We start from the raw sequence: 27,412 nt of genomic DNA, 5'->3' as shown, positions 1-27,412 counted from the left end.
TGCTCGCAGCAGCCTTTCCCACCTCAGTATCCCGGAACAGGAAAGTCCCAGTTCAGCTTTCCCCCCATAAGATCCTGTCTCCCTCCCCCCGCTCCCTCTCTCTGCCCCTTCCTGCCTCTGGCCCTTGCGAGAGGAGCCGCTTCTCTCCGTGCGGGACGGAGCTGAGTCGGTCAGGGCAGCCGCCGAGGCGGCGGGGCATGGGGACGGGGCTCTGGGGACCATCCGGCCGGGCTCAGTCCCCTACCCTGAGCTAGCAGTCCGGTGCTCGGCGGGCAGGGCTGCCTTGAGCTCGCACAGTTGAGCTGAAATCCTGAAGTTAGTGATTTTTTTTTCCCCTCCTCCTTTGCCTTCGGTGCTTCCAAAGAGCCCGTAAGGTCTGCAACGGGAGAGGTAGAGAGACTAAGGGAGGAGAAAGAATTAAGAAAAGGAAAAGATGGCGAGTTGCAGGAGCAGCGTGGAGAAAGCGGCATTTTTGTGCTGCTTCTTGCTGGCAATGGGGAGCCTAACCTCTTGTGCCCGGCCGGAGGAGGAGGAAGAGCAAGAAGAGCAGCGCTCCTGTCATGGTGCCTTTGATCTCTACTTCATCCTCGATAAGTAAGTGACAGTCGCATTTAAAAACATTTATTCACCCTTCAGTGCCTCCTTGCAGCAGCAGAGACGTTGTTCCCCCGCCTCCCTGGGTGCTTTCCTCCATCTCCCCTGGTGCCGAACATATTGTGTGGGGCAGGGTCCTTATTTTTGCTCCCCAAAACTTGCACGTTTCCCAAGTGGAGCATTTTGGGGAGCACCGTGCTTTATCCTGGGTTAGTTGCACATGCAAACCTGGAAAATCAGGTTGTAGTGTGTGGTGCATGGGCTGTGAGAATTGGATGTGAGGGGATGTTGGTCAGTACCCCCAGCACTCCTAGAGCTTAGTGTCAAGACTCAGGCTAAGCACCGGGATGTCACCTGTGGGCCTTAGCAGCACCAGTGCTGTGCAGACCTACTTAAAGTTAAGACTAGACTGCTTCTGTGTGGTGGTTGCTTTTTTACAGACTCTGTAAAGTTTTATAAAACTTGTTTCTGCTCAGCTTTGGAGTTGTCTAAACCTGTGTTTGAATTACATCTATTGAAATAGGTTTGCAAATACCCAATTTAAGTATGGCTAGAGGGCATGGTTAAGATCACGTATCTATAGGCATGTTGCAGCAAGCACTAGCAAAGTGAGTGGTAAACTGGTGCACCCACAGGTGTTTTTTAGAAGGCAAAAATGTAATTTTCTCTTGGTGTGCTGCTCTGGCTTATCAGCCAAGGGTTACACTCAAGGAGTGAATTGTTAGTCTCCCACATGCAGTCAGTGTGGTGGTTGTGTTATCTAATATGTTCTCTGTTACATACATGACATGGTATTATGAAAGACTGAAGCCTTTTTCTTTGTGATTCCTGCCCCCAAGGCAGGTACAAAGTCTGCATTGAGCTGTTTCTTAGGTGGAAGGACTGTACCGTCCATCAGGCCTTCTGCACAGCCTGCAGAGGCCAAAAGCCACCATCGCTCAGGAGCCAGGATACACTCGTATTCAAGAAAAAGAGAAAAAGTATCATTAAGTGGTGATTCTGTTTTTAAAACAAAATTATCAGAAGACCGAAGGCATTCTGCCTTTCTAAAAGATGCACTAACACACCATGAGGTCATTGTTTTGGATTTTTTCCCACTAAGAACTTGTTCCTGAAGTAACTTTCACGTCTCGAAAGAGTTCTTATGGGGGTTAGTGTTATTTCCCAAATCCATTCTCGCCAGGCTTTCAAGAAGTGACTGGTACTGTTGTTATGTTCACTTCCAATGTTGAATTCCCTGTAACAACAAATGCTGGTGATGGCAATATGGATTCTCTCTGTGACATGGTATCTTCCTTCTGCAGTGATTTTCTTGTTTACAAGGGCATTATGTACCTCTAGCAATGGCCACACTGCACTCTATGCTCCTTTTCATCTGTAGATCAGAAAGCACTTTACTGGAGTGATCACTGTTATCACTCATTATATTTGGGGAATCAAGGCAGAGAAGAGAGTGATTTGCTCAGTTACTGATATGTAAAGCAATAGGAAGTTGGTTGTGTAAGCAAGTTCCTCTTGAGTACTGTGGACGTGAAATTGTGTATTTTAGTGGGCTACAGGTCTTGTATCATCGCTCAGGTGCTGTCTGCTCACTACAGTGGCCCACTGGAGGTCAGGTCTGATTATGGTTAAACTCAGAAGTCAAAAAATTGGTTCCAGTGGGAAAATTCTCTTTGGCTTCAGTTGCAAACTGAGTGTTCATAACCGAGAGTTATACCAAAGAGTCTCTCTTTGGTAAAACACTGTAGTAAAAGTTACTTGGGTCCCTGAGTGGTTCCAGAACCTGTCCCTGCTCCTACCAAGTCTGTGACAATGTGGTGACAAAGCTGCTTTTGGCCTCAGTGAGACTGCATTATGATCCATATGGGTAATACTAGAGTGCCAGATCTAAGAAGCCATAGATCCCTTGCTGGCTGAGGGTGTATTTAGTCCCAGCTGTATTTGGTGACATCTGGCACAGCACAAGGAGCTTTATGTCGCCAGGGAGGATTGATAGAGTGGATAGACTCTGGATCTTGGGACAGTCAATGAGGAAGGAACTAGGTAATCCATTAGTATTGAGAAAGGTTGGGGTATTCCTGGTAGGGAGAAGGCAGGAAGCAGGTTAGAAGCAGCTGGATGAATTCGAAAATGCACTGGACACATATTTGTAGTATTGGATTCATGCTGCTATTTATCTGTGAAGGATTCTGGTTCTGATTTGAGAATCCTCAAAAAACCCCAGCCCTATACACCAGAGAGTATCCCCACATGGCCTGGGGATTGCCTCCCTTTGCTGGTGCCTTGCCAGTCCACAGTTAGATGCATTCAGTCTTAATTAGCTGTCTAACAGTGGGATTGAAACATAGGCTCTGTGAAAACTCAGGCTTTAAACCTGCGACCCTGTAGCCCCTGTAGCCTGCTGCTTAGCTGAATGACAGGCCTTCTCTCTAAAGTCAGCCTGGGTGAACCAAAATGTCTTAAATCTGCTTTGCTTTGCTTCCCTGTAGAATGATGGAATCTCACATCAGTAGGAGGCAAATTGGAAGTCAACAAACCTTTCTCCTTTATGCGTGTAAGCACTGTGTGTTACTGCAATGACTTTATTGGGACATGATTCTTCCTTTTCATTCTGCCAGGCAAAGTCTGGGGGGATTTAATCTTTTAAGATGGAAAAGATCATCTGCTGGTGAAGTTATTGATATAATATATATGCTACCAATTAGAAAAAGAAACTCACTGAATTCTTACAGTTTTTCTCTGAAGTTGTTAGCAGGCTTTTCTGTTAACTCCATGGGACAGAGGCGGGCAGAGCAGTGGAACTGAGCTTTGGATGCTGAGAAGCTGGCATGGCAAAAGGGAAAAGCAGTATGTGTGGGAGGGAAACCTGCAACCGTCTTCCTTAGGATTGTCTGACTGTGCCGGAGCCACATTAGGACTGCCTTGTCTCTGGGGATGCTTAAATGAGCAAATCTCTTGAAGCTAGGAGAACTGGACATCTGGCTGCAGTGACAGCTGCCTAGAGTCTGCAATCTTGTGCTGTCTGTATGTCATACTTATTTGGAGGTCTTGTGGGAGACTTTAAAATATCATACTGAAGCAGCAGAAACTTGTGCAGAAATACAGTGCAATTGGCAGACCCAATGTGGCACGTGGTAAGATTAAGTCACACGTGATACCGAAGATCTCCTGTTTACCTTTAAACAAGCATAAAGGATAGCTGAGTAGTTCTCACTTGTTTTGGCTGTCCAGGTGTGTGAAGAACTTGTTTCAGTCTCATCAGGAATTGTGGAGGACAGGTCTTGTTAGGAGTATATTTGATTGCTGGACTGTCAGGTCTTGTAGTGACATCCTTGTGCATAAGTATATTAATAACTCCCTTTTATCCCTGCCTGGCTATTAACATCCAGCTGTTGTTAGTAAGCATAACGAAATGCACTTGCACAGCAGAAAGGGTGACTGACCTCTAGTGTTTTCTAATTATAACAGTGCTTGGTAACATCTTATAATTGTGAGAGCAACAAATAGAAACCTTTTTAAAGCAAGGACTTATAACTGTAATAAATATCTGCTGCTAGTGATGCTTAGCGTGACAGATCTGAGCTGCAGAGCTGTCTGTATTTTATATTTACCAAATATGAAGAAATTATTCTTTGATTATATTTTGACTGCAGGAAATGGAGTGAGAGAATGTGAGATAGTCAAAAGTATTTTCTCATTTTTCCTGCTGGGATGTTTGCTAAGAAATTGTTTGGATTTTGAGGAAAAATAAGCTGCATGGCCTTAGGAAAATGCTCTCTTTTTCTCCAGCACAGACCATGGCAGTACAAATGTCTCAAGCAAGGCCCTGGCTGTTTTTCTTTTAGAGCAGCCATTACAAGTGGTTTTGGGGAGGAGGCTGGCCTAACTACCCTCTCTCCATTCCTCATCTTTCTCCCTGAACTTCTGAGTAGTCCCTCTTCATGTCAGTCCCATCTCCTGGGCCCACAACAATATTGCCTTTCACATCAGTTTTGTTTTGTCTTCTGTGCTCCCAAGAGCATCCCTGTCAACAGCAGCTTTGGTCAAGACATCAGTACAATGTGGCCAGCCTCTCACTTGTAATCCATTTTCCAGCTGCCTCTCTTTAAACTTGGTACGCCTCACTCCAGAGGTGAATGTCAGTGGTAGGGAGCTGGTGGGAAAGCGCACAACCTTTGACTACACAGGAAGTTAGTTACCCCGTCTCACCTCCTTCCTGGCTTTGGTTTTTGGGTCTGTGTCCCATGCCCCAGCTTCCCCTTGAAAAGCTAGTTTTGTGGGGGAGGGAGGTGTTGGGAGGGAAGCAGGTTGCTACTTCCTAATTCACTTTAGGCAAGCCAAAAAACCATCAGAACAAAAGGCATTTGGGGAACTGCTGTTCTGGGCCAGCTTTTATCGTTTTAAGGCAACTCTAGTGAATTGCTTATCTCCACATACCTTGTTTGCTCACAATACGCTGTATTTAAAACATATTAAGGGAGTTTGTTAAGCACATTTTGTGTAGTGTCCCTTCCCTGATTATTTCCTTGCCAATTATTTGAATTAATTTAGCACAAGTACTTAGTGAGAGCAAGTATTTTTCGCTTTAGGCTCTCACTGTAGCCCCTGCCTCCCTTTCTACTCCCACATAGTTCCAGGGCAAGAGTGTTAGGATGGAGTGGGACCTGTGGGAACATCTGCAGCTTTTCTCTCTGCTATCTCAGTCCAATGCTATTCTGTGTGCTGGTTTTGTGTAGTGTGTGAGGAGGGGAAGAGTGTGGCTAACAGTGTTGTTGTGGTTGGAAATCAGACTGCTGGCAAAGATAGGTGCCTGAACACACATTCTGTCACCTAACTTAACTGCATTTGAAAATCTTGTATTGACTGACGTAAACCTCTCCCTTTTCTGTAAGCAAGAATATCTACCTACTGCAGCCAGACTTCAGTTCACCGTAAGATGTAGGAGTTGAGGCAGGTCAGCTGCCTATTGAGATTGAGAGGAGTTTCTGCCTGAACAAAAGTATGAGCTTTGTTCCTTGGATGGCATTGATTACCATGCATATATATATATTTTAAAATGGTTTTGTCTATCTGTCTTCCTCCTTTGCTGTCTTTTTTTTCCCCCTCTATAATGTAACCACATCATCTACATGACATCTCTCATACTCTCCAACTGCCTGTAAGTGACATTCTTTATTGTTTTCAAAACACAATCTGTTGGTATTTTGCCTTTGCATCTTTCTTTCTTTGTTGTGGTTATATTGCAGCCAGTGCTGTGATTTTCTTGCAACCAGGTATAATTGCTTGGAATGTTCCAAAGCAAATTTTTATTCAGCTTCAGACATACCTTTGTTATTGGAACCAGGTTCTATTTGTTTGTATTTTGTCTGATATTTTGCCAGACTTGCCTGTTGGCAGGAAAAAAATTATCAGGAAAACCAATTCTTCTCCCTTCTGCCTCAAGAAAAAAATTCTTCATAAAACACAAGGCAAAGCTAATGGGTAGTGGTTATTTGACATAAAACATGTACAGTTAACAGGAAGAAAAAGCCATGGCAGCTTGTCATTTGCAGTCTATTTATGCATGTAACTAAATCTGATTTATTTGGGGCTTGAGCCAAGGAAGTAAACCGTAAGATTCCCACTGACCTAGGAATTTTGTTTGTGTGCGCTCAGTGATTGAGAATTTCATTACTTTTGTCCGAGCTTGCATGCTGCTGTGAATCGTGAGTGCATATGAGGTGTAGTAGGACTGAACCTGTTTGTCTCAAAGGCAGGGGAGATGAATTGACTGCGGTGAGTTATTCACAGCTCAAGAGTTGTATCTCTGCTCCTGGCTAACATTTGCTCCTTGTTAGGAGTGTTGCAGAGGGAGTGGGATTGAGCACTCTGCTTTGCTCCCTATGTTGTGCTGAAGAGGACTGGGATGCTGAGAGTGGATCTTCCAGCTGCTCAGTGGATCTTCCAGCTGTGGAGCTTTAGAGGGAGATCTGAAGTGGTTGGGTGCAGTCCGAGCATGGCTTCTGAATTTCACTTAGTGCTCCCTTGTTGGCTGGGCATGTAGCAAGAACTAGAGTACCAGGTGGGCAGCACTTGTGGATTGATAGGTTACTGTAGGAGCAAAGGGCAATGTTTAGAGGCATGACTTACACAAGTCAGTAATGTTGCTGCAGACTTTTGTTAGTAGTTTTACAGGAGAAAAGCTGTCTGTAAAATAAATGGTTTTGGTCATGAAACCTTTTAGATTCAAGTACTCTGGGTCCTGTGCTCGGGCTTCTGGCCCAGGACTAGAATCCATTTTCCAGTGACTTCTCTGCATCTTCCCCTTCCTATTCCAGCCCTTGTCTGGTCCATTAATGTTACAAGTACTCTGAAGGAAGGACTGTCTCCAAATGGCTGTCTCTGCCAGTGTTGCTAATTGCCTCTGGAGCAGATAATATAAACTAGGCCTTCCTTGCCCGAATGCATGACCCAGTCAAGGTCCCTTCCCTGCTTTCAAGCATTGTTTGGGAGAGGAGGATTCTTGTCACTTTGAATGCCCTGCTGGCTCAGAAGGGAGCTGAGGGGTGGATGCGCCTCTGAAACCACAACAAACTAGATGCCCCAGGGTTTGCTTTTATTGCAGAGCCGTCATTAGCCATGTGCAAAAATTCTGTTGTCTAGAGTGTGGTTGTAGCCACAAAGAGCTCTCCAAATAACAACAACAAAGTGTCACATTTCTGAGCAATGGGCTGTATACGGGGCCACCATTAGCTCGGGGAGGGGGGGATGGAGATCTGCAAACTGCAGGGGTGTTGTACTCCCCTGACACCATTCTCCAAGTGAACCCAGCATCGGTAATAATGGGTCTGTTTCTTGCTGTAGGATCTCTGGAACGGCTGCCTTCAGCTATCTCTAACAGAGGCAGGCCTATGTGGGGAGGAATAGGACAAGGAGCAGCTCTGTGTCTTCAAGGGGTTTCGCTTTCTCACTTTCAGCAGAGAGGAAAGGCTTCGGGTCCTGCTGCCTTCCCTCTGTGTACATGTGGTACTAAAAATATTTACTGTTTGGGTAGTGTTGCGGGTTTAACTTTCACTGCTAAGCTACAGGTCTGCTGTGTGTTGCACTAGGTTCATCTGTATAGGCTCCTGTCATGAGGTCAGCTGTAACCATGAAGCACATGTGCCCTAGGACAGATACTGGACAACTGACCCTCCTGTTTTTTGCCTGCTAAAGTAACTGGGCTGAGAAGGGCCCCCTATATGCCAGGGTTGTGCTGCTTGATTTCTCTGGGCTCCAGCTTCCAACAGCTGTGTGAGCCTGTAAGGAAAGGAGGTTTCCAGCCCATCTTGCATTTTGTTGTCATCAGAAACACCAGTGAAGTACCTCAGGCAGGGGCAGACATGGCTGTGACATGCTCACTGTTTTTATACTGACAGAGAGCTCCGCTAAGCTGGAAGGACTCACTCCAAAGTAAGCAGGAGCAGGATCAAGCCTTGCAATCTCATCACTTCCTTCCACCCCCAGAAATACTCACTGACCTCCTCTTCTCCCCTCCCATCAAGCAGTAGCAATGCGAAATCTGGGAGAACAGCAGCAGCAGGAGCTGCAGCAGCAGCTGCTCCTCCCAGCTGAGTCCCGATGAGGCCGGGAGCACATTCTTTCCTGTGTTGTGGTTTGCTGACTCTTCTCTTTGTCTCGCGTGTAATGGGACCAGAGCTTATGGAGCAGGGAGCACACTTGCAACGAATGGCTCCTGTGGGTTTTTTCACTTTGCTTGGGTATAATTTTCATCCCAGTTGTGTAGGTATGAACCTGGGGAAGTTCTGCTATTTCTCTGGACCCGTTTCAGGAACCAGCAGCAGAGGCAGGCCCTGAAATACTTGCTGTGGTGCTCCGGCTGCCCACAGCAGCTGTTTATTGCTTTGCATTTTCCCTCACCATGAGAATTATGTAACCTCTGAGGGCTGAAGCCTCACCGTCCTGCTTGACTCGGAAAGGCACATGAACCACTTGTAAGCTCTGGGTCACTGTCCGCAGAGGTCTTTGGTTTGTGGGGCTCGGTACTTTGCAGAGATCATCAAGCTTGCTGGACTTCTTCAGCAGGGAAAGTGGAGGGAGGAAGCCCAGGGCTTGGCTGGGTCCTGGTGGCCATTTGGGTTGAAGTGAGGAGTTGAACCAGGTGGTGATGACTGAAAGCAGGAAGCCTCTAAGGCGTGAGCCAACCAGATAGGACTGGCTGTAATACAGTCTTTTTTTGCAGACAGCCTCAAAGCTGGTTTGGTGGATCTACTGGTACAAGCCTCCACAGCAGAATACGTAGGATTCCCTATCACTTCCCCATGGCTTCTCCTACTTACTGGCGAGGGTGGATGAGTGTGTATTGCACGCTCAGTGCTTTTTTTTGCACAGCACTGATCTTTTCTGTGCTTCATTTATTCTTTCCTCGTTGTTCAGAAGTCTTTACAGTTCCTCTGAAATCTTACTAGAGTGTATCATTTGGTGGCCAAACAGGCCAGGCAAGGAATCCATTCGTGGTTGTTTACTGATGGTGCTTTGGGACAACATGTCAACTCCGTCTGAGGCTCCTGTCAGCACAGATGCACTGATTAACAGGAGTTTGTTCTTAGTTGCTGTAAGGTTCTAAGGGAAACAACAAAAACACTGAAGCTGCTGTAAAAATCGTGCTGCGTGGATGTCCAAGAATAATCTTTAATGCAGAGCATCACTGAAAGACCCTGTGCTTTCTCTGGGCTTGGTAACTGTGGAGTTAAAAATGGGCTTTCCGGCATTGGCTGTGATCTGAAAGGAGCTTAGAGTGTGCTTGGAGCCTCCCGCTGGCCGTGGGAAACCAAAGCAAAAATCTCTTAGTTTGAATCAGCCATGAAGGGCATCAAGTTGTTAGTTCATGCTGCCAGCAAAAGTGATTTGGCAGTGGAAGGTAAGATCCCCAAAGCAGTGAAATGCCTCAGTATTTTCAACTGTGTTGGGCAGCTTCTGTTTGTCAGTGTCGGGAGTAATATTTGACAGCATTTACAACTTAGTTTACAGTTTAGCAAACATTTTATTATTGTAATTTTTTGTTTAATCTGCCTTTAAAACTGCCATTGCTGGTAGTGTGGGGTCAGGCCTCTGGGGCACAGATGTAACTGTCAGGACAAACCTCCAAAACATATATATATATATATATATGAAATAGCAAATAAAAATACTTTACAAACAGGCATATTTAGAGGTGAGCTTGGGTGAGAGGGAGGAGAAACCAGGTTCTTCTGTAAGCCAGGCCACCCCCGCTGGTGTTCGTGAGAGGTATGATGTGACCAGCATTAGTGGCATTTGGGCATCACTTACAGTGGGAGATGACACACCTGGACTTGGGGAGACCACTTCACTGGTACTCTTTGTATGGGATTTTGAAACAGAAACACTTTCTTGCTGGTATTTCTGTCTGGCTTTGACACTTGCCAGGTGATAGAGTGGGTCACTTTGACCCTTCCCAGCTAATAAGCATGCACGATTCCTTCTAGGGAAGAAGGAGACCCACTGCCATGCTGTAGTTCCTCTGCTCAACAGGTTGTGGCTCAGTAGAGCCAGCACAGTACACTTCCCCTGAGGACTAGCCCATGACAGAGACCTCCCTAGATTTTCAGAGAGGGGCATCTATACGTTTATTGCAGCCAATTCTTAGTCTTGCTGGCTGTACCCTTTCCGAGAAGGGGGTTTTCATTATAGTCAGAGTACGCAGAGGTGCACAGTATTAAGGTTATCTGTGCATTTTCACTTCAAAAGTCTTCATGCTTTTCCAACATTAGTGGCCTATGATTTTCTTCAATTTTCAGTGTCTAGGATGTTTTGTCAAACTGTTCTTTGCCTAAGGAGTAGATAAGGTGGGGGTGGTGTGGTGTGTGTGGAACTAATTCCGATAGTCCTAAGAAGATTCTGGAAATGATTATCTGGTGCTGTTATAAAGAGAACTCGTTGCTACTTTTTTTTTTTCTTCCTTTTTTAGGGAAGTAAGAAGAAGCTGTCAATAAAAGCAATTACAAGTTAAATGAGAGAGGCAGGCACGGTAGAAGATGGGGCCCGCCCTTTTTTTTTTTTTTTTTTTTTTTTTTTGTAATTGCATCAGTGCCTCTGCAGTAGAAATTTGATACCTCGTCCAAAATAGGTCAATCTTTTCCAAGTAAGAAACTGTTCTACACAGGGAAGTGACTCCACTGGAAGTTGCAGGAATTGGATTTAACTGGGATGGCAAGCTCAGAATGAAACTAAAAGTGCCAACTCCAGGGGAAATAAATAATAAAAAAAAAAATCAGGAAAAAGAAAAAAATCAAAAACCCAGGAGCCATAAATATACCTTGCATAGATTCAAGGAAAATCAATCTGAGTTCATCATATATCAAGATTTAGCCTGGGGCTTTCAGAAGAATCCTGGAGAATTATAGATGTTGAACTGCCTCTGATCCCTTTTGGAAAAGCAGTACTTAAATGGTATGGATTATTTTTTTTAATGATGAGAAAAGGGCTCATTTGCTAATAGTGCCAGCACCTTTCATTGGTGCTGTTCACAAATACATAAACGTGTTGTTGGATAGCACATACAATTCGGAGACTGCAGAGCATCCAGACCCTTGGACTGAGCAGTCCCCAGTGCTTTGTTGCCCTCTCTCAGTACCTGGCAATTTCTTTATTCCTTGATAACCAGTTTGTTCTGTGAATGAATCATCTGTTCTCTGGAAGAGCAGCATGAAAGCACAGGGTTACACGAGCAAGCTTATTCTAGCTTATGTACTTAAGGGTCTCCTTTCAGTCCTTGTCCCTTCAGCTTTGCTCCTCTTCACCAGCACTGTTACAGGACAGGCAGCTCCATATTATATTATATATACATGGGCTCCTGTATGCTGACCTATACCTGACATACAGGAACAGGAGAGACTGACACAGCGTTGCTTGGAAAGCCCGTAGTAGAACGGAGAATTGTAATATGGGGTCATTTTCTCACACTTTTATACATTTCACAGAAAATGTCAGACAGGAGTTAGAGGAAACGTACTGCTTTACAATAGTTAAGTTTCAGAAATTAGTAGTTCTGCATCTAAGCCCCCACAGTCTTTCTGTATGTGCTGTTTTATTTATCCTTCTGCCTGAGACACCTGATAGATGAGTTGATAGATGAGATGAGGTAGCAAGGAAAACAAAGGAGCTGTTCTATCGTAGACACCACAGTTGTAGAGAGGGCTTTTAAAGCCATTGACCTCTCATGCTTTGCAGCCTTTTTAACTGTTTGGAGATGTATGGCTTAGATCCACATGGTAGAAATCACCTCTTGTTTACTGTACAGCTGCTGCATGCAAGGCTCTGTTTGAGGTTTGAGTCCCACCAGAACGTGGAGGTTCCTGGGAATGTAAGGCTAAGCAGAAGAAAGCCAGGCGGTGCCAGTAATGCAGTTTTTATATATTGGGAACAGCAGGACGAACATGTGAGTTTGTGCATCTAACTAAATTGCCCAGGCTTTCCCAAGAAATCTGAAATGGAGCCGGGCATTGGCTGTCCAGAATGCTAGTCCGGGGGTTTAGTTACGAGTACTGCCTTTCCCTTCTGAATGATTTCAAAATCTTGCTCTTCTGAAATAAACATTAATTCATACAAACATTCTCCCATGCGTTCTGGGAGAAAAGACGATCAGTCAAGACTTTCTTGGCTGCAAGGGCAAAGCCGTGCTCTAGGAAAGTAAATAATATGCTAGCAGATGATTTAGTGAAGTCAAGGTTAATTAAACTGGAAGAAAATATAAATATTTTATGTTATAAAAGGAACGACACATGGAAGAGTTACTGATCTTGTTTCAAAATTGTATGGAAAACCACTTCAGACCTATTTCTACTTCTCTTTGAGTCAGTGGGTGTTGTCAAGATAGTTCCTGTCACAGCTTCCAACACAACTGCTGTAGAAGCCTCAAGAGAGTTAGCTGCCTGGTCTCCATAGACCTCTGTGTCATTTGTGTCCCTGACCATCTCTGAAGTAGCCCAGGCTTTGAATTCAGAGTGGAACAAGGAATTTTGTTGTTAAATAAGGTAATGTAATAAATTACATTTTGAATGCAGGTCTGGAAGTGTCAGAAATCATTGGACTGAGATTTACTCTTTCGTGGAAAGCCTAGCTGAGAAGTTCATAAGGTAAAGTCTTCTTAAGATAATATTTTAATTTGCTGTGTATATAATTTATTTTTCATTCACTGCTTCTCAGCAAATGAAAATCTGCTGAAGTAATGTGTGTATGATGTGGATCTGGCTTGTTCTTCTGTTTCAGTCCAATGTTGCGGATGTCTTTCATCGTTTTTTCTTCACGAGGCACTACAGTCATGAAACTAACAGAAAACAGGCAAGTACTCCCCACAGCTTTCATCCAGAAATACCCTCCATCCCTCCTTTCAAGCTGTAAGTGCCCTCAAAACCAGAATTCGGAGGTCTGTCTCGGTCCTTGGCATAGCATCAACTTTGGCACCAGCTGAAATCCTTTCCACCATTCCCAACTGAGAGAGGGTTTAGAAGGCCTTTGGGTATCCCGTTACCATTTTGTTTTCAGCCTTATGATAGAAAGGCAGAACTGGGTTGTCTGGGCTTTATCACAGTATTTCGGCGAGAAAGTGCAGTTCTAGTCAAGGATTCGTGTACATCCTCGCTATCCTCAACTGTTCAAATAAGGGCAGGTTTTGTGTAAGACATCTCAGACCCTGAGCTGATGAGCAAAAGGCTGTATGAAAATTCCACAGTGTCCTTTGAAGTGACCCAAGCCCTGAACTTTACGCCAGCAGCTGGTTGTGCTGGAGCACTACCTCACCAGGCTATTGGATTTCTCTCCTGGGCTGCCTTCACACCACCCGTACCAGAGGTGGTTTGCAAAGCCAAGCAACAGGCTTCTTAGGAAAAAGAGAGCCTGAGGCTGGAGCAGAATTCTTGTTGCCACCTTCAAGACCAAATCCTCTTCTTTAAAAAATAAATAAATAATAACAGCAAAAAAAACCCCCAACCCAAACCACCACCAGAAAAAAACCTAAACCCCCACCAAAAAAAAAAAAACCCAAACCAACAAACAAACCCAAAAATCCTAAACCAACACAAATAACTTTCATCGTGGAGATGTTTTTAAGTATTTTCTTTCATTTCAGCTTAAAGTATTTGCTTTTGCTACTGCTTCTGTCTGTGTGAGAGGACCTCGGTAGTACGGTGCACTTATAAACAAAGGGGGCTCTGGAGCAGTCTTGAAAGAACAACCTCACTCTCTGTTTTGTGCTCCCTTTTGGCCTCGTCCAAAGCCAGAAACCCCCCAGGGGTCTTGCATTTCTGCTGGCTCAGGTCTGTGTCTTGTACCTTGGAGACGGGCCTCAAACTTGATTTTTTTTCCAGGTGGATTTGCTCTTTGCAAGGTGAAAGGTAGACAGGAACATTGTATTAGAATGTTACCTCTCCTTAACTCCTGTTCTCTGTGTGGATCGCCATGTGTGCCTCTTCAGTTCATTTTATACTTCAAAGGGGTAAAAATGTGCTTTTTGCCCTAAGGACATTCCTGATCCCAGTTCCTGCTTTTCCCTTCCTCTGACATAGGCTCCTGTTTCCTCTGTAACTGGGGTCATCTGCCTAAAGTGCCCAGTTGCAAAAGGGAGCTTGGACAGATTTTTGCTATCTTTTTTAAAAAAGGATGCCCCATAGCATCTGGGACTGATGTTAGGACTGTCTGCGTCTGGCCTGTTGAATGCTTGTGTCTTATTTGTGTTCCATTAATATAATGAAAACTGTTCCAAGGATCAGGGTCTTTTAGAGACCAGCGATCAATTAAGTTGTTAATTTCTCTGAGCAGTCCTCTTGGTTAAGAGGTGTTGGTGAAGTAAGAAGCTATGTAACTGGGATCGTGGTATCAAAGTCACTCTCCTACCAGGGAACAATCTGTGCCCTAGGAAGGTTGATCAGTCCCTGGTCTAGGATGGGAAATTCTCATAATTCCCATCCTGTTCTCTTATCTTTTGGCCTCTGTCTTTATAGTGGAAAAGTCATAATCCCGAGTGTCCTGACGATTGAATGGTGTTTTTATTTGTCCCATTTTTGTGACAGTTATAAGCTTTTACATTCTTATTCCGTCTGCAGTTCATCAGAGTTTAATATCTGGCATTTACTTTGATTCAGTCTTATCCTGACTGCCAGTATACCAGAATGAGAGAGGAGGGACAGAATTGCTGCCTTAAATATCTGTTAACCCTAACATCCTATTGTATGTCTGGTTTTGTGCTTCTGCGGGTGATGGGCTGAAAAATTGTGGCGTTTGAATAGTCTTGGTTTTACCAGTGTTTTAGCTGACATGTATGCATTCTGTGCGATGTAATGACAGAGTGCATAATCTAGCTGTGCTATGGGAATATCTCAGCAAAATAAAAACTTCTGATAACATTTGCTCATGTTTCTTTTTTGTTCTTTGGGGGTTTTTGTTATTGTTTTTTGTTTTGTTTTTTTTATCTAAAGGGAGGCCATAAGACGAGGGCTCGACATTCTTCAGTATGAAGTGCCTGGAGGAGACACGTTCATGCATGAAGGATTTAAAAGGGTACACTTCACAGTACCTTCTTTCTTTTATTTGTACATACAAACTTTGCTGCTGGTTTACTTAAGAGCTAACAATGTTCTACAATTTATTGCAGGCAAATGAGCAGATTTACCAAGAAACCTATGGAGGTATGTGTTGTCTGTCACTCGTGTTATGTATCTGCATTGAAAGACGGTGGTGATAGATCTTTATATGACCTGCAGTAAACCCGCCAAAAGAAGTGTTGGAGAGGGAATTGGTGTTACACAATCACAACATTCCATTTCGACTACAGCCCTGCTTTTAAATGCGTGATTCATGGTTTATTAAGACCAGAGGGGACCAGTATGATCACAGATCTGACCCCGTACAGAATGCAGACCAAAGCGTTACAGCCAGAACTGCCTGCACCCGGGGCACAGGAGTACCCAGTGTTTGCAGCTGCAGCACCCTTCTGTCCGGACGCACTCAAACCTGTCTGCCCTGTGCACCCAAGTCCTTGTTCTTGTTAGTGCAGGTGTGAATGCAATTGGCTGAGATCTTTGCATCAGTGTGAAAGATTAGGGATCAGATTCTGGGTTCCTAAAATGTGAATTTTCACTAAATTTCAGGAGGGAAATGTGTTTGTGGTTTTTGTCTGTGCCAGAAGAAAGCCTAGTTAAATGGAATACTTCTTGCCCATTTTGTTCCCTGGCATGAGATTGTTCTCATTTGTGGGCTGATGGTTTCTTTGGAAGATGGAGAAATGGGTCAGTGCCTTTTTATTGAAATGGGCTCTGAGTGTAGAGTCCTCAGCAGCAGCTCTGCAGGGCTTCTCAGGCACTTCTGTCAGTGAAATCAATAGTCCTGAGGAGTCAAATGGAACACTATTTTACCTCTTCATAACATATAACTAAGAACTAATCAACTTTTCTGTAAGTTGATTAGGAAGGAAGGAGTAGGTTAGGTCTGGATTTGTAAGCTAAAATATCAGGGAAGAAACAAGTGTTCAAAAGAAAAAAATCTCAAATTTTTCAGCCTTTTTCAATCATGCTGGGGAGAAAAAAAAATATAAGAACCCAAGCTATTTTTCCCCCCAAGTTGCAGGTCATTTTTTTTAAGATCTATGTCTGTGTCTGACATGACATGGGAAGGACTGCATGGCATAAGAAACTTGTCAGAACTGATCAGCCTTTAATTTCAGAAAGTATGGGGAAAGACACTTGAAATTGTAACAGATTGCTTTGAAAAAATAACAGTTACTCTCTGAAAGTAAAAAGAATATGTATTAGTTACTTTGCTTTAAAACTATTGAAGCAGAATGGTTGACTGAACCATAGTTTGCATATTAATTTGGTTTAATTTTGTTAACATTTCATTTTTCTAGGTAGTAGAAATTCTGTAACTCTGTACTGCATTACACATACAGCTATCCAAAATCCAAACTCTATGCAACCTTTTCACTTAAGCTTAGGAGGGCTATGAAATGTCTTATCACAAGACATGAATGGACCTGATCTTAAAGTTTTCATGTGCTCAGATTTCCTATGAGTTTCCCTGGCAGCTCTTGTTGCTCAAGAAGCACAGGACTGAACCACCACATCATGCCATGTTCAGTGGGGCTGTTCCTTGCAAGTTCCCTGGAGAGAAAGGTAGGATGGCAGGAAAGCTCCTTTGGCAGAGGTATCTCCTACCACAATCTCTGGGCAAGGTTTGTGTAGAAACATCTTTGCCAGAAGAAGAGAGAAGACATCTCCCTCTCTGCAGATCCATTTTGCCTCTTTTCCACACAAAGGGTCCAGGTTGTAATCTCGGAGGATGCTCTATTTTACTCAGAACAGAGAACTTTGTGTGTGGACCTTGTTAGAGCAGTACTCCTCCTTCAGTGAAGGTGCACAGGTTTTGGCTTCTTGCATGCTGTTATGCACCTGACCTCCAGCTGGTGTATCTCCAATAACATCCATACAAATCAGACTGAGAGTCTGGCCCAACAGTTTTGCATTGATTTGTCAGCAAAAAGGAATGCCTCATGTCAATCTGCCTTTTCATTGCTGACTCTTGTGTCGTTTGTATGCAATCTGTTAACTATCCTCCATGCAGGAGTTCGGACCGCTAGTGTGATTATCGCTCTGACGGATGGAGAATTGCAAGACGTTCAGTTTTATTATGCAGAACAAGAAGTAAGTCACCTTCACATTTACCCAAACTAGCTTATGTCAAACCTGTAGGCATTTACTGCTGGCTCCACTGATTGTATGGCTCTGCATTTAATGGCACTTTTTTTTTTTTTTTTAGGCCAACAGAGCCAGAAGCTTTGGAGCTATTGTTTATTGTGTTGGAGTGAAAGATTTCAATGAAACTCAGGTAACTTTCTTTGCTTTTTTCTTGTTTTGTTTTTCTGTTAGACTAGTGCACAAGTAACAGCATCAGATGAAGGCATTTATGTAATTACTTGAGGCGTAAATCATTCTGTGTCAGTATGATGTCTTTTAGCAAGTATGAAAGGACCCAGTTTTGTTCACTGTAATTTTGTTTTCCTCATGATTTATGATTGTCTTTCTTTGCAGCTGTCAACAATTGCTGACAGCATCGATCATGTTTTTCCAGTTACGGGAGGCTTTTATGCCCTGAGAGGAACCATTGATTCAGTAAGTTGGGCATTCTGAAACCCAGAAAAGGGTTATGCTTTCCTGTATTAATAAAGCATAGATAAAAATGATTGCCAAAAATGTCTTTATCTAAATCTTTTAGATTCTCAAGAAATCTTGCATTGAGATCCTAGCGGCTGAACCATCGAGTGTCTGTGCAGGAGGTAAGTTTCCACAAGAACAATGTGATAAGGCAGATAAATGACAGTGATGAGATGTCAGAAACTACCTAATGTAGTATTGCAGCTGAAGTCCATGGATGTGTTCGAGCATCCCCCTGGGCCGTGGGTAAAGCCCTGTGTGTTCCTTCTCACTTGAGGGGGAAAAAATGGTGCCAATAAACATGTAGCTGCTGGCTGAATGCCAGCTCGGGGAGCTGACTGAGGTAGCACTCGGAAGATTGAGGCTACCACTTTTTAAACTGTCCGAGAGGAGGAGGAGACAGAAGTGATATAAAGTCAGACTGCCAGAGGTGCTTTAGCATCTAGAGGTGATGTCTCGCAGATCTCTGGGAAGACTGCGTTTCTGGGGTCTGCTCGGACTCATGAGCAGTTAGAACAGGATTTTGCAAAACATTCACTGAAATTTCAGGTTTATTGAACCAGGTGTAATTAACTGCATAGGCCAAGGTACCCGCTGTGTATTCCCAAGTACTAATGTTTTACTTATTTCAATAAAAGAACTGTTAGTGTTTATGGTAAAGATGAAGAATCCCCAGAGGAGCTCTTGGTAATTTCCTGCCTTTCGTGTCTAGTATGTTTAAGCTGGATTTGTTCTGGTTTCTGTTAGCAATTCACTTGCTGTGTTTTTTGTCTACTTAAGAGGCTATTTCAGCAGAGTAAGAGTGACACCAGAAGTTTGCTGGAAGCTACAATTTACAGCATGGTTATTTAGATCTGACGTTTACTGTCTTGTGTTCATTTCCTTATAGGCTGTAAAAATGAGCACATAAGAATAAAATAGCAATGATGCATGAAGGCTGACCTTGAAAACAGATAAAAATAGGAAACTCGGGAAAAATCTAATAAATATCACAGAGAAGAGAAATTGTTCACTTTTCATTTCCACATATCGATAGCAATATGATCTTGCCCTGAATATTTCAAGTTAAAATTAAATATCCTTGTATCTTTTGAAATATTCCTACATGTAAAATGGTGGACTAGACATTTGTGACAAAGTCTTGTCTACGGAAAAATTAAAGGAATTATCTTGCTTTTAAAAATCTCCTTGTGGAACTGATTAAAAAAACCCCCATTTTAAATTATTTTAAAGCTTTGACACCTCAAAACTTTTTTTATTTCATAGCCCTAAATTCTTTCTTTTTCTTGCTTGCTTATTGTACACCAGACAATTTTTCGTGCAACAGCTTACTGCAAGGTTTCCTGTTCACCAAAAATTGCATTTAGCTACATGAAAATGCGTGTCTTGCAATGAGAAGGAGTCTTATAATTGTTTGGAACAATGTTAAGAATATTGGAAAATTGAATTTGAAACTGCTTTTTTTGAACGGAAATTTGAAAATAGTTTTCTAAAGTATTTGAGAAAACTTTCAAGAAAAGATTAGCTTTTCAGAAATGGATAGATATCAGCAAAAAGTAGAATTTCTGTTTTTCAAAAAGAATCAGTTTGATTCCTGACTCATGAGTTCAAACCACTTCATTTTTTTTTTTGCCGAGCTTGCTAGCTAACTAATTTATGACAAGTGATTAAAAATACACTTAAAAATAGTTTGCCCTCCTTTAAAAAAAAAAGAAAAGAAAATGGTTGCATTACTTTAATCTGTAAAAGTTTTTCATTGTCTCTTGTGGCTTTCAAATCAGACCAGTATAAATCAGGCAGAACCAGTTTCTGCGTGTTGCTCTTGATTCAGCAAAATACCAGCACTTATTTCACTTCAATTCTGAGGTCTGTTCCGTCCCTGTTGATGAAGCTGTCCAGCAACGGCTGGCATATGGCGCCATGTGGTGCTGAATTACCAGGGCATGAAGACTTGGATGTCGCATGCTTGAAGCTTTGCTTATAGCAGCAGGGAGCTTGAGAATAGGAGGAAGCCAACACCATGGCACGGAACGGTGCATGCTCTTGTTGTGGGTTAAATGGTCTTTAGCACCAAGAACTGGGCCTGTAGTAGCTTATGAGTCTAGTTCTGCAAGCCTTAGCTGACACAATCTCCTGCAAGAGGTGTTACAGCACGAGGCTGCAAATATTTACACTCATACTTGTCTTTGTTATCCTTTATTATTCCACTTACTTCAACGTAGCCAGAGGTTCATCTTTACAGCCACGTGCATCACTGTCTCCTGGAAGGAATCTTCTGGGACTGGGCAACTTTTTTCAGGGTAGTGTGAACCCAGATCCTGAATCCAGTTCACTGGACAGTCATGTAATGTGATTTATTTTTTAAATGTAATTTATCTGGACTTTAACGTGAAAAAAAAAATACTGAAGCCTATGAAATCATCTCAGAATTTTAATGCATTTTAAATTTAGGTAATTATTAATATAGCTTACTGATGAAAGTTATCTGGAGGAGGAGGTGATAATAAATGTCTTTTATATAGCATTATTACTAATGTTTGGAATCTGGTATGAGATCATGTGGGCTTTGTGATGCTTGGTAGAAGCAAGTCATGATCAGGCCTTAGACCAGAGTCTAACCCACTCCTCGTAACTGTTCTTGCAACTCATAATTACTACTGTGTTCGTTATTACTGGTGATCTTGGCTTCACTTTTGACTTGCCAGAGGTTTAGTAAAATGCTGATGAAACGATTTCCGTGTGGTGATGACTCCAGTTGGGACGCTGGCTCTCCGTGATGAAGCTATCTGGCAAGTCCATTTACGAACTGATCTCGTCACGTTGTGACAGCTATCTGATGCTTAATGCTTTCTGACCCTGCAAATTCATTGTCTCCAATGTGGAGCAATGTAGTTGGGTCCTTCCCATTCCCTCTGATTTAAAGTGACCAAGACATGCAGCCTGTAAACAGGCTATCAGTGTGGAATCAGAGGTACCTTATATCCCGTTTGACAGCATCATTGCTTTGATTATGCTTACAGTACACAGATGTGATTGAAAGGTTTTGTTGGATGTGGCATCCTACTGGCCACATCAACTACCAGGTGTGGATGCAAGCCGTCAGCTTCTCATCAGAGTCACAGAAGCGAAGCCGACAGCACAGCCACTGCACACCAGCTTCAACCTACCATCTCGCTGCCAGCACTGCCCGGTTATTTCAGTGATGACCTTTTTCCCTTCGCTGTCTTGTCAAAAGCTACAATCTGTGATCTGACAGTAACTAAGGAAGAAAAGGACGCAGCCAGAGCCAGGGCGCAAAATTAAATGGAATTAGCCATTTCAACAGACCATCATCCGGAACTCGTTAATACTCCAGAGCATCCGAAGGGGCAGGCTTCTTAACAGCAACGACCAAATCCAGTACCAGCTGTTTACATTTCCATGCGAGTCTGATATTGAAACTATATTGTCAGCTTGTGTTGGTGGACAGGTTAATATCCAGTCAGTTGTTCAAGACTGACTGTGCAGAGTGGCAGTGATGGTGAAAAGAAGGGCAGGAGAGGTAAACTGTCCTGACAAGACTAAAATTCTAGATGTAGATTTTACCTTTGGTGTTTTCTGTTGGAAGTTTCTTACTTACGTTGTTTCTTACAGCTACTGAAATAGCTATCAGTTAAGTCTTGGGTTGCTGCCTTTTAAGGACCATTAGTTCAGGAGTGGTGGTGGGAAACAAATCTGTAAGTGCAATTTTGTTTCAGCAAGCTGCCTTTATAATTTAAAATCGAGGGAAAAAAAGAAATTATCATCTTAGCTGGGTGTTCAAGGCACTGTGGAGTGGGTTGGCTGCAAGCAAGTCTGGGGTAGTGCATGGTCCCAGGCAGGTAGTTCTGGTGGGTGGGCAGAGGCTCAGTTGCCCTCAGAGTTGGCCGTGACTCTCAGCTCTGCTGGGAAAAAAAAAAAAAAAAAAGGATGCTCATAGAAAGAATAATTATCAACATATCAGATGGGTTAGATGTGGAAGTGGAATGGCTAAAGGCATGAATCAGGCTTAGAGTAACTCCAGATTCTTGCTGGAGTGAGAAGAAGCTGTATCTGCCTTAGAGTCCGTTTTTATTTTTTTAAAGTAGTGCCCTTGATGTGCTCAGCGAGGTCTCAAATTGGATCATCTTTGTTCAGCAAAGCTCCAAAGCGTGTGTTTCACTTTAATATGCACTCTGGTAGATACTTTCTTTTTCCCCTCCAAAAATATCCTCTCAGATTCCTGTGTTCCTTCAGAGCACTGCTCTCAGGGGAAGTTACCATGGGGAAAACCAGAGTGTGGGGTTTCAGTGGGGTTATGTGCATGCCGTTGTCCAATTCACCCAGAGTTGCAGTAGACCTCAGTATAGTGAGAGTGTGTTTTTGGCAAGAACAAGCTGTTTGTACAGAAAAGTTAAAGCACTCCACATCCTCATGTTAGCTTGCAGTAACTTGATAGTTAAGAGCAGGCAGACTAAGCCGAACATATATTTCAGCCACGTTTGGGTCTCATGTAGTGTTATCCAACAAGTTCTTCCTCCAAAACATACCAATAACATGGTAGGGCATCGTATGAAATGTTATCAAAAGTCAGATCTCATACCACTAAAAATTAGGTACTGCTCCCCTCAGTCCTATCCACATTGTTTTCCTCTCATTTTTAGTATACTGGTCAAAATATAATTGATAACGCATATGGACTTGTTCATGGTTTTACTTGCTGCTAGTGCAGAACTTCTATGCAGTTTATTCTTATTTTCCTATGTGTACGTTGAAGATTAATTGGTCCTGCGTTGTGCTGGTGTTCTCCAGTACTGGGCCGCTCTCGAATGCTGCTCAGCAGCTGGTGTAAGCGAGCTCTGTGGAGGATTTAGCTAAAGCAGGAGATTTATGTCTGAAAGTGCAGCCTCTGCGCTTTCCTTTGCTGCGTGCCATGGGCCTTGGCTGTCAGCTGGCTTCTTGCATGAAGCATCAAAGGGAGTTTCAAAAACATGTTTGGCACAGAACGAATTTGTAATGTCTCTCCAAGTGCCCGTGTTAAAGATGTTACCTCTGTGGTCAGTGTAGCAGCCACAATGCATTTTGTGACCTAGAATGAAGTTTCCCCTTCCAGTTTCCCTCCTAGTGCATCTTGTGCTCAGCTTGGCCATTTGGGCTGGCTCCAAGAGGGAAGAGAGTCTGGCTCTGTGTTGGGCTCCACTTGTGTAAAGTGGAAGGGAAGGAAGTGCAGCAGTTATGGTTGTCTTGGGCTGGTATCAGAGCTCTGAGAAGTGTCACCCATATAGGTTACTAACAAGTACTTTTAAAAGCTTGCTCTGGAGAAGGTGAGACACCAAACCACGCTTCTTAATACCTTCTTCCTCAAATTACCTTTCCTGGTTTTAACTGTCCTGGGTACACTGACTGGAGCGGGTTCCACGATGGACATAAATTCACCTGGTGCTACCACGACATGTCTCTGTTCCTTCCCTTCTCCTGCACACTTCTCTTCCCAGCAGGTGCTCAGCCAGGGAGATCACCTTACTGATCTCTTTGACAACAAACAAAGGGTTATTTTTCAGGTGTGAGGGCAAACTCAGTGCATTGCAATGTGACCAGCGGTGCCAACAGTGGAGGACATGTGCAGGTGGGATCTCACTTCTGACAGCAGCCTTCCTAGGTTGGCTTTCCTCAGATGCGAAAGTGCCCTGTCAGTAAAAAGACCATTGAAAGGTTGGCCCAAAAACCTGACAATGCTTTTCCTGCTTGAATGAACAAATCACAGTTGCTTATCACAATAATGACAAAAATCACAGGTGCCCCCCGCCCCCCACACATCAGGACTGAAGGAACAGAAGTTGAGAGCAGCTGAAGGGCAGGTGTAGGAGTGCTTGCTCTAGCCAGCAGACGGTGTGTCTGATGTGGCAGGTCTCTTGTGCCACTGGTGGCTTCTGCTGCTGTGGCAGGATTGTGGGGGAGAGCACAAAGGAAATTGCAGCACAGCACCTGGGTCTTTAGTTTTTCCTACATGCAGCAGATGCTAACAGGGCCGTGCACAGGTTCAGTTCTTACGTGGACTGGAAGGTTGTTTTTCTAGGACTTGTACCAGATGCAAAGCTTCCTCTCTGATTCATGAGGGAGTTATGAGGGAGGTTCTGTGTGTCTGCATCTGTCTGAACAGAGTTGCTGCTGAAAGCCAAGTGCCATCTGCTGTGGACGTAGCTGGAAGGGCTGGGGCTTATGGTTAGCAAAGTTGTCTGGCCCAAAAGCCATGGAGGAATCATGAGATGACATCAGCCATTGTCAGGCTCACAGTTTTACTGTGACCTTTAATTAAGGCATTGGGGGTCAATGGGATACCTGCAGGTGCAACCTGGAGGTGAAGTGTTGCTCTGTGAAGCACCAGTGCCACTACAGCACTCCTGACTGCTGCTGAATATGAAGAGTGTCAGGGTGAATGCTTTGTTTCAGGCATGGGGCAGGGCCGTTGTCATGTAATTCTGATCACTCTGCAAGGAAACACTGTGTTTGAGCTATCTTTCATTACTCTTCTGTGTTTTTACTTACAGAATCATTTCAGGTTGTGGTAAGAGGCAACGGCTTTTATCATGCAAGAAATATCGACCAGGTACTCTGCAGCTTCAAGCTCAATGACAGCCTTACTATCAGTAAGTTTGCAGGCTGATGGAAACTGCCCCCTGTGGCTGTGTCACCTCAGGAGTGACAGGTGGTACAGCCCATCTCTCGTCCATGCTGGGGGAGTCCTTACAGTGGAGTTGGGGGTTGCACCTAACAGAAGCTTGAAAAGCATCTTTGTTCAATCCTGTGACCTGTGGGCATTGTGTTGTGAGGGCTTAAGTGGGGTGTGCTGCTGCACAATGAATTTCAGCGTCACTGTAATGGTGCATGTGGGTGATGTAAACAGCAAATGAGGACACAGAGAGAAATGAAATTGCTCCCTATTCCCTTGTTCATCACTAGTGAAAAGGAAGAATGCTATCTTGATCCCCTGATGGCATCTTCAAGCTCTTTATTCACCAGTTTAGGTGACACTCACCGTAAAGCAGGGCCTTCCCAGGCTTGCTCCATCCCTTTCTGATGCCAGTTGCTGGTGTGATGGGAGCAAGCATGTAACATGGAAACTCCCTGTCATCGCTGTGCTAAACAGAGTCTTTTGTTTGCTGTCTCAACAGCCAGGCAAAGGACTGAATGGCAAAAAAAGATTGAGTGTCCAGTTTCTCAGCAGCCCTCTTTTATTCCCAGGAAGCCGTGTATGTCTGGCAGGGTGAAGCACAGCATGGGGAGGGGAGCTTTGCTCCTTTTCTGTGTACGCTACCCTTGTTGACTGAGCACAGAAGAGGCTTTCATATCCTGTTGCGGTTAGACTGGTGCCTTCCCTAGCAGTGGATTCCCTTACAAGAGGGAGCCCATGAATTGCTCCTTCATTTCCCATCTGAGTTGCCTATGTGGAGGCTGCATTAAATAACCTCTGGTGGTCTTGCTCTCATTCCACTTGTGGATGCCCTTTGCCAGGGATTTGTTTCTTGTAGTTTACTTTTGGGGTTTTTTTAGTTCCTTGTCCCTAATGCACTGGCACCTTGACTAGACTTCACACAGCGAGTGCTGATCCAGGCTTGGAAGTACCTGGGAGGAAAAACTACCATAATTCCACATCTCCTTCATGCCACATTCTCCTTGGGTTAGGTCTGCAACAGATATTGTGATGAGACACTGATCTGCTGGCTGGCTTTTTCCCCTCAGGTTGGCCCTAAAACATATCACTAATTTCCAGCACATTTCTTCAAGTGTGCTTGGGGTGGGTGAAGCATGAAGGAGCAATTCTCATATCTGTTGTTGCTTGAGTTATTTTTTTTTTTTTCCTCTGTAGAAAGAATACTCAAGTCTCTAAAGTTTAAAATAAGCTGGAAGCTTTTACCAGCCCCTAATTCAATGTGCATTGGGCTTCTGAGAACCAGTCTTTCCTGGTGTAGCACCTTAGCTGCTTTGGGCCATTCGGAGCTGAAGTGCAACCATAGCAGTGACTTGTCTGCTCTTGTGCCTCAGCTTACACACTTCTGGTGGAGTGACATTGCCGGGTTACTGCTGGGCCTCTTCTCTGTGTTCTTGGGAGCTTGGCTTTCTGGATGTGGCTGTTGAAAGCAACAAGATTAGCACTACTGACTGATTAGCAGAAGAGCGCAGGGAGGGAGGAAAACACCTTAGCCTTGCTTTTGACTCTGCCCGCACCAGACCCCTATAAATGTGGGCTGTTTCTGGGTGATGCTGCCACAGAGAGGAGGTTGGGGACAGGGAAAGTAGCAGCTAGTGCAGGACAAGGCCTCACAGTAATGGCCCTTCTCTGCCTGTCTCCCATATATGACCAACCATGTTTGTTGTGGGTTTTTTTTGTTTCTCCTCTGGGGTCTATCCACTTCAGCTCCACCCAATGTCTGTTCTTTTTCATTAGGCTCAAACAGCACAGCCTTGACTTCTCCTGTGCATGTGTTTGGAAGTGGGTAGGCAAAAATTGAACCTTTTGACACCTTGAGTAGCTTGTTAGATGGCCAAGATGGATATTGCTGAAGCTGGCTGATCACTGCTGTCAGGAACAGAGATGTGCTTTCAGTTCTTAGCTGCAGTATCTCTAGCCTGATAACATTATACAGGCCCTAACAAAAGTGGTCATTCAAGTACTTGGCTTTGTAATCAGTACCTTTGGGGAATATTGGTACTTGCCTGTATTCTGAAGTGGCTCTCACTGGTGTCAATGCCTCTCCTAGAGTGGCTGGCTTGGGACAATTTCTTTCTTTTCATCCCTGACAGCTATATTCATTTATTTTCAGATGAAAAGCCGACCCTTGTTCACGACACTTACTTGCTTTGTCCTGCCCCAGTGATAGAAGATGCTGGACAGTAAGTATTGCTTTCCAGCATGTGTCAAGAGGGACTTCTGGATGAGGATGTCATTACTGAGCCAAGGGCTCAGAATTTTGACCAAAGTGCGAAGCTAATAAATTTTGTGTGTGTGTGGTAGGATTACCTCCATCCCCATTGAGCTAAAGTCTCCCCTAGTATGAGTCAGCATAGCTCTGTTCAGTGGTGGGTCTTTAGCATAGTTTAACCAAAGGCCTTGCTAGACCATGGTTCTGTATCACAGGATCACAGAACAGTGATTTCTCCTCTTTTCCTATATCCTGTTTTTTCATACCAAAAGGTAATTGATTTCCAAGCTAACTTTTCCTTTTGATTGAAAAGAGATGCTTGATTTGATTTTTTTTTTTTTTTTTTTTTTTTTTTTTTTTTTTTTTTTTTTTTTTTTTTTTTTTTTTTTTTGCGCTGCTGTTTTAGATGCTGCTTCTTGGCTTTTGCCCTGCCCTGGCTAGTGTTGGTGTTTTTCAGCTGTTATGATCCTGCAGACTCCTGGGGGACATGGCACAAGGCCTTACCTTCCCCCTGGGTGATCTTGTGGGTGCTTAAATACTGTTCTGGGGGTGAGGAGGAATGCCTGCCTCCTCTTTCCTGCTTGTGGGTGATGGGAAGTTGTTTGGTGCTTTTGGTGGGGTTTTTTGTGTCTTTCTTTGGTTGTGTTTTGTGGGTTTTTTGGTTTGTGTGGACTGGTTTTGTTTCTGTGTTTTTCTTTT

At 43.8% G+C, this 27,412-nt stretch overlaps 1 protein-coding gene across 1 annotated transcript in view; it reads left to right on the top strand.

Annotated features, from left to right (window-relative positions):
- Positions 1-433: 433 nt before the first annotated feature.
- Positions 434-27,412, top strand: part of LOC104498709 (anthrax toxin receptor 1-like) — a 55,401-nt gene continuing 28,422 nt past the window's right edge. The window contains exons 1-11 of the mRNA XM_010142124.1: positions 434-594; positions 12,657-12,728; positions 12,862-12,937; positions 15,070-15,147; positions 15,242-15,275; positions 17,206-17,285; positions 17,401-17,469; positions 17,673-17,753; positions 17,857-17,917; positions 24,341-24,439; positions 26,615-26,684. Of these exons, the coding sequence (XP_010140426.1) occupies positions 434-594; positions 12,657-12,728; positions 12,862-12,937; positions 15,070-15,147; positions 15,242-15,275; positions 17,206-17,285; positions 17,401-17,469; positions 17,673-17,753; positions 17,857-17,917; positions 24,341-24,439; positions 26,615-26,684 (881 nt within the window). The remainder of the gene's footprint in view (positions 595-12,656; positions 12,729-12,861; positions 12,938-15,069; positions 15,148-15,241; positions 15,276-17,205; positions 17,286-17,400; positions 17,470-17,672; positions 17,754-17,856; positions 17,918-24,340; positions 24,440-26,614; positions 26,685-27,412) is intronic.

This window comes from Buceros rhinoceros, unplaced genomic scaffold (genome assembly GCF_000710305.1).
Source record: "Buceros rhinoceros silvestris isolate BGI_N320 unplaced genomic scaffold, ASM71030v1 scaffold10588, whole genome shotgun sequence".
NCBI classification, from domain to species: domain Eukaryota; kingdom Metazoa; phylum Chordata; class Aves; order Bucerotiformes; family Bucerotidae; genus Buceros; species Buceros rhinoceros.
This window is presented reverse-complemented; position numbering and strand designations above follow the sequence as displayed.